The 7,740-nt window shown below is 42.9% G+C and overlaps 1 protein-coding gene across 1 annotated transcript; it reads right to left on the minus strand.

Annotated features, from left to right (window-relative positions):
* Positions 1–724: 724 nt before the first annotated feature.
* Positions 725–7,136, minus strand: LOC120565247 (complement C1q tumor necrosis factor-related protein 7). The gene is made up of 3 exons (XM_039810866.1): positions 6,935–7,136; positions 4,610–4,846; positions 725–1,518 (listed from the first exon to the last, which is right to left on the minus strand). Exons 1-3 carry the CDS (start codon positions 6,954–6,956, stop codon positions 890–892), a joined length of 888 nt encoding a protein of 295 aa, XP_039666800.1. The 5' UTR covers positions 6,957–7,136; the 3' UTR covers positions 725–889.
* Positions 7,137–7,740: the final 604 nt, after the last annotated feature.

A 7,740-nucleotide genomic window follows, 5' to 3' on the forward strand; every position in this document is an offset into this window, starting at 1 on the left:
ACTAGAGCCAGTCCCACAATGAGCTTTCCTTAGGATGTGCCATTTCTGTGTCTGAAGCTATTGAGGAGGAGAGAGGGGGGGGCCGGGGGAGAATGGGGGTGTGGCCTTGACCAACTGCCACTTTGCTCATTTGAAAGCCATGATGTCTCTCTCCCATTGGGGGGCCAAATTCTCTGGGCGGGTAAAGGAGAGAAAGGGGTCCAGATCGGCCCATCTGAGCTTTCATTTTCTTAAAGGCAGAGCAGGATACCCAGGGCTTGGGTTACACCTATCACAATTTCTAGACACTGGGGGACCATAGGCAGGCTGGGGGAACTCATATTAATGTTAAAAAACCTCATAAAGTGAATTTTGGGGGTGATCTCTAGCTCACCTGGTAGAGCGTGCCCCCATGTATGCTGAGTCATTGGCAGTTGCCTGGGTTTGAATCCGACCTGTTGCCCTTTGCTGCACGTCTTCTGCTCTCTCTCCCCCCTTTCCTGTTATTCTCCAGCTGCTTTGTTGCATAATAAAGGCAATAAAAGCCCTAAAAAATGTTTAAAAAAATATTACGGCTGACCCATTTTGACTTTTCACATTATATTTTGCAATAACTTCGTCTCACACATGCTTCAGTTTAGTCTTTTTATAAAGGCGAATCCCCAAACCAAGCTCGACCAGTCAACAATGTTTATTTAAGTTATTGATTCAACTCCACACCAAAACAAATACATCAGAAACTTATTTAAGCTTAATCAAATAATATAATTTCAAATCAGTATAAGTCTCTATAGTAACACTATAACTAGCAGTACAAATGTTTGTATAAAAATATAGTTTGACCATACTATGTGTGTAATAAAATTATAAAAAAAACCAACAGTGACTAGCAGTTTGTGTTTTCCAGGTTCTATGTATAGTCCTCTGCCAGTGTGTCAAAATAGTTTGTGTCTGCGTATAGAAGGAAGCCAGAGAACAAGCTGTCCGCCCAGCCCGGGTCTGCAAATAAACCATTCTGGTCGTGGAAGAAGATCTCCAGCCACACCTCATCTTCTGAGTTCAGGTACATCACAGTGGACCCAGATGCAACGTCGTGGTTCCCTGTGTTGGCATCAAAGGTTTTGATGCGATACTGACCATTCTGCACCAGACCAATGGCCAGGTGTTTGTTGGCCAGTGTAATATCGTAGGAGAAATAATAAACGCCTGGGTATGCGCAGATGAACTTGCCCGTCTGTGGGTTGTAGTGTCCGCCCTCGTCAAACAGGACCTTGTTGAACTTGATGGGGGTTTTCTCTTGAGGGTAGCTGCTGGTGATTCCCACAGAGAAGGCAGATTTAGGCAGCAGGCTGCCACACTTGCAGATTCCTGCAGTTCCCTTTGGCCCTCTTTTGCCCTTGTCCCCTTTCTCTCCGTCAGGGCCCAGAGAACCAACTAGGCCCACATCTCCGTTCTCTCCGGTCGGGCCTCGTTTCCCTGCAGGGCCACGATCACCTCGGCCTCCTATCCTACCTGTTGGGCCAACTCTGCCCTTGAACCCTGAAACAGAAAAAAATCTTCTTGGATTAGTCTCGCTTTGCCAGACCTTCCTCCACAGCACTGCGGAGGAGGGTCTGGCGAGTCCACACAGCATTCCGGGATGGGAGAAAAACTTGCTCTGGTTTATTGGCATTTCTTTAAACCAATCCTTGGGCGGCGTTAAGCGTTGGACGGTGCCTCTGCTAAATAGTCTCAGGAAGGAACTTGTTTTGGTGGAACACGTGTACCATCGAAAGTTGTTTTAGTCGAGCAACAGAAAACTCAGATTGGACAGATAGTCTAGCTAGCTGTCTGGATTTACCCTGCAGAGATCTGAGGAGCAGTTAACCATAGTCCTCAGAAATTACAACACAAAGAAAGAGGAAGGTAACGGTAACATCTGACCAAAAAAGTGACATCCGGCGGAATTTCTTAACCAGAGCAATCCTGGAAGAGGAACGTCGTGGATATAGACTACTGATAGATATAATGATCGTTGCTGGCAGTGCTCTGCCATATGAATGAGTTTCTGTTCTGCATGTGTTGAACCTGACTATTAAAGGTTGGTAATGTTGAAAAGCTTGTGAGATTTTAAAGTAGCGTCTCTTCAGGGCTCAATCTCACCCCTCCCCCTGCCCTCAGGGCTCCGACCCACACACAGACGTGCACGAGCACTGCTGCCTCTCTGCATCAGAGCAGAGCGGAGAAAGAACCGCAATATTACTCATCAAAACAACTTCATATGGGGGCGACCCCTAGCTCAACTGGTAGAGTGTGAGTCCTTGGCAGCAGCCGGGGTTTGAATCTGACCTGTGGCCCTTTGCTGCGTGTCATCCCCTCTCTCTCCCCCCTTTCCTGTCTATGCAGTATCACTGTCTAATTAAAAAAAATCCCAAAAACTAATCTTTAAAAAAACTACTTCATGTCAGTTTTGTCCTCCGTTCTCCAGTAGACTTGCAGTAACTGCGTTGGCGACGATGCACATTGAGCTCAGGCAGAGTACGCGCAGCAGGGCAAGGAGGCATTTCATTGGTTCTTTCCAGGCAGACGGCGAGGCTGTGATTGGTGGGCGTTTTTACAGGATTACAGCAGCTACAGATGACGGATCTTTTTTGCTCCTTTTTCAGATCATCATCATCATCAGCCATTTCAAACGATATATATGAAAAAGTGTATATTGGAAATAGTTACCAACCCTGCCTTTAAAGGAATAGTCAATGGAAACACAAAAGCCCACCCAATGTCATGCAGTAATTTAGCCTTGGAACACAGACATCTTGACATTTGAACAGCACAGTTTGGGTTGATTCTTCCAAATCTTATATTTAGTTGACTACACAGTACATTCCCTGTAGCTAGGGAACACTGTATGTTGGTGCAAACACAGGTGAGCTCTTGATGGAGGTATGTGTCTGAATTCTTGTTTCCACACATAATGGAAACACAGGTGCGTTATCAGTGACAGATTTATGGCAGTTTACACTGCATAGCTGATATCAATACAGTGGTTCTTTCTGCTGGACGAGACAAACAGACGCAATCCTTCCAAATATTTTTGCAGCTTTGTGGCAGCTTTACCTCCAGGAATATTTCACCTTCTGAATATTCTAAAATAAAGTAAATAAAGCTTTACCAAGCTGTGACCAACCAGGATAACTTGTTAAGTAATACCTTATAATAGGGGGACAAATCCTATGCTTAAATAATGTTTAACAAATGCACATCATGCTCATGATGATTTAATGCATGAATTAATGCAGGATGTATCATGAATTTGTGCTGCTCAACCATTAATTCCCAGTTACTTTATGCAGCCAAATTAGCTGGATTCCACTTGCATAAAAGTTCATGTCAGACCAATGCATTTGCTCAGCCTCTCTGAAAGCAGGACAGCATATATTCTCATAGAAATATGAAACTATTTATTTTCTCAATTCCAGACTATTCTCCTCTAATATGTCAATTGGCACCTGCTATATAATTTTGGTTGGGTTTGGTGACAACCAGTTTAAAAAAAAGCTTAATATTTCAGTGTACTACTACTTCTAATACATAGTACTGTTAATTTGGTCGCTAATCAATTAATGTATGAGGTGATGATGAACTGATGTTCTATTAAGTGCAAACTTATCACGTAAAAGCTTGATCATTTGTTAATAATGGTGAGCAACACATACATCCTGCATGCATTAATTCATGCATACAAATCATCACGAGTCATGCATTAGTTGAACATTACTTAACTATATAAGTTGTACCCTTATTACAAAGTGTTACTAATTGTTTGTATTGTACCCCACAAAGGTGCTGTAGGTAGGATTGTGAAGATCCAGGACTTAGCCAAAAAAATTAGAACATCTACAACTTCTCAGTCCCTCCCCCCTTTCTGCTAAAGCCCAAAACTGTCTCCTAAGCCCCTCCCCCCACAAGGGAGAATGAATGCGTGTGCATGAGCAGTGATTGACACGCAGTTAGACACCCCCCCTGGCCCTGATTGGTGCATCTGAACAGGGAGCAGTGGATTTTTGCAAATCGCACTACAGGCTGTTGGTGGTGCCAGAGGAGCCAGATTGTTTTTTTTAAATGTCCTGCTTCATGTAGTTCTACTGGAACATGGGGTCAGTTTCAGCAAATATGGCAGAAAGTTAGTTTTATAAGTCTTACCTACTGCACCTTTAAGATTGAAAGCTGGGGAAAAAGGCTAGTAAGTGGACCTTGAGTTTAGAATGGTTTTATGTTGCTTCATAGGACACTTTATGTACAGAAGGTGTACCTATCAGCTTTGTACTGTCCATGACATTCATGTTCTTTTGGGGAGTTGGAGGCCTGAAGCCTGATTACATAGATCATCTTTCAGCCTGCAGTGTGTGCCATTCTAAACAACTCCTGCATAGTTTGTCTGACACTTCATTTTATAACCACGCTATTTATGGAAATGACTTTTTCAAAGGAACTCATCGATCCATCTTCTCTAGGTCAGCTCCTGCTCACGCCAGCTGTCAAATAAGGAAACCTTTCTGTGCCAGCTTTTCCCTTGCACGGACTGGTGGTATTTATTTATTTATCGGCACACATAAACTGATGCTGTGTCTGTTTATGTTTTATCATATACCTGTGTCTCCCTTTTCTCCCTTTTCACCCTTCCTGCCATCTCTGCCATCTCTTCCCGGGATACCCACATTCCCATCTGCTCCTGGGGGCCCGCTGGGACCAGGTTTGCCAGGCAGGCCCGGTGGCCCGGGGACACTGCAGATCAGACGCGGTGCTCCTTTCACTTTGGTCTCAAACAGCTGTCCAAAGACGCAGTGGCACAGACAGACTGCTCCCATCAGCGCCCACATCTTCAAATCTGTAAATGCAAACAGCAACTTTAAGATAACTTTGCTGACATCTAACATGCTTTTAAGACCTCTTCAATGTCTGTCCACATGGAGATTGGTATTTATCTCAGTGCGCAATATATAGCATAATTTGTCAAAAATACAGAACAAAATTGTTTTGTGTTTGCAGATGTTCAGAGCAAAGGGGAAAGATAAAAAGCAATCAATAAGACAGAAACTGTATTTATGGTGCCAGACTTTTAAACAGGTTCTCGGGAGCCTGCTGTCAGTTTTCACACTGCTGTAAAACACTTACAACAGTGTTGTCATGGTCACAGACAGTACGACTGCATATCAGTGAATCTAATTTCTGATCAAGTACAGCATGAGGCCAGATGTGACTCTTTTAATGAGAAGCAATTGCTATTTGACTCTGTCTCACACTGATGTTCTCATCCACCACAGAATAGCAAGTGAGACCTCAAGCGAAACCTTTGTCTCTGTTCCAAGTCTTCTTCTTTTTTGCCAAAACATTCCCAAGTTATGACATAACATCCAGCACAATGTCTGTCAGGGGAAACCTAATCATGAAGCAATGGCACTCGCGCTGACATAAACAGTATATGTATATACAGAATGTATATGTATGTTACAGGGAGAGAAAGACCTGATCTCATCATGTATAACTGTGTTTCACTGACGCAACACAACCACCAGTTTAAAAGCAATAACACTTGTCCACTCTGGCAGATGTTGGACATCAAATATCCCATAATAATGCCATCTATGGAAGCTTGCCAATACCAACAAGATGTCTTCTTCTTCAAGAAAGTCTTTAGGGAGTGACCAAATGCAAAAGTAAAAGTTTAGCGTTAAGATTTATGGATTTCATTAATACACATGCGTGTTTTGTCTCTCTGCATATTGGTCCATGTGGGTGTGAGAATGTAAGTTCTGCATCTGCTCTTTGGCTCTCTCTGTCAGTGGGGGCGTCGGAACATGTGTGTCAGGTTTGCAGAGAGGGATCATCTCTTTTAAAAATAAGTGTCTTTTTTTATTGCAACGTGTTTTCCTTTGTGTTACACGTTCTGTCAGTGCAAGATGCTGCTTCAGACAAATGATGTGTCTACTAACGGGACTATAAACACAATGAGATAAACAGGATGGACACACAGACACATGACATGAAGCTGCTCTGTGAAACACACACACACACACACACACACACAAACACACACATACAGCCCCTCTATGCTGTCATTGTGTTGTTGTTTTTTGACCTGGCCACAGAGCCAGTGTGAGGTCCTGTGAGAGAGAAACCCCACCTACCAACTCTCTCTGCAGCAATGATGTCAGCATTAGTAAAATGGCTTTTACTAAAGAAATGGTCGTCTCTTTACACACACACGCACACACACACACACACACACACACACACACACACACACACACACACACACACACACACACACACAAACACACACACACGCACACACGTGGACGTGCCTGTACGTGGGCATGAGGACATAAATGCATGTGAAAAATGCTCTTACATGGATGTATGTGCCTGCAACTCATTCAATCGCAACAAAGGGACAACAACATTCATTTAAAAAATTAGGCCATTTCTGATTTATTTTTGTAGATAACAAATGTATTAAACTGTCTTCTTTTCCCAGTGGAGCAAGGCAGATGCTACAGATACAATGAAAAGACTGTGTTTTGGCTATCCTTCCCTGAGAATGTCTGTCCACTTTAAGTAATGGCAGTCTCTGTGACGGCCTCGGGGTGTGTGTAATTGATGTCAGGCACAAGTTAACTGATGATTCCTCAGGCGGCAGGTGGTTTATAATACCAGGTTATCATGTTTGAAAAGTCTAAAAAAGAACAAATAATATAACAATAACTTATTTCAGGGAGACCATTTACTATATATATTTAAATAATTTAAATTAGAAGCCATGCATGCATACATGTGGGTGTAAAGTCACTCAAGGTATTCACTTGGCATGAACTGAAAGTCTTAAAGATGAAAGTGTTTCTGTGTCCATCTTTTTTGTTAATACCCTGAATGGAAGGTCAACAGTGCAGACAGAGGTATGTTACAGTGTTCTTACCCCACAGTGTGCAGCTGTTCATCTCCAAAGCTGATCAGTATTCTCAGTGTTTGAGAATCTTCGTCCTATGTGCTCAGATTCCGTTCTTTTTGATGATTTGACCCCTTGGCTATCATGTCATTTGTCTTTTTCTTTCCTGCTGTGCTCAGATATCTGCGTGCAGAGCTCAGCTGCTTCGCTGCTGACAGTGTTTTGTAATGCAGCAGCAGTCTGAACTCCCTCCATCCAACCTTTCCTCCTCCCTCCCCCTCCTCCTCTTATCCACTCCCTTCTCTCTGCCTCATAAACTTCCCCAAAGCAAACACACATCATCCAGAGAAACTCAGCGTGTGCATACACAATCAACTCCATTATGTCATGGATGAAGACTCATTAGATGTCAGACCCTCAGTGTAGAAGTCAGCAGCTTGGAATCTGTAGAATAAAGCTGCTGTTCAGTGAAAAGTCTGATTAATAAAAGGGAGAAGTCATGTGTGCCTGTGTTGGTCTCCCTTGTATTTCTGACACTCGCCCCTAGATGGGGCCAGAAGTGATGTGAGGAAGTGTGAGGGGGACTTCTGAGATTATTTCCTTACCGCACATGATTAAATGGAGGCTACCTTTATAAAAAAAATAATGTCTCCAACATTAATCAACGATATTTTAACGTGACTAGTTACTTTAATGAAGTTATTTCAGCTAATCAATGTGTTGATTAACCTTTATGTTAACACTTGAGATGTATATTGTACAGCTATATACATGATATCACATAAAAAAGTTACACACAGCAAGGGCTGTCGTGAGCTGCTGATCACTGGAAGTGG

The sequence above is a fragment of the Perca fluviatilis genome, chromosome 9 (genome assembly GCF_010015445.1).
Source record: "Perca fluviatilis chromosome 9, GENO_Pfluv_1.0, whole genome shotgun sequence".
Lineage (NCBI taxonomy): Eukaryota > Metazoa > Chordata > Actinopteri > Perciformes > Percidae > Perca > Perca fluviatilis.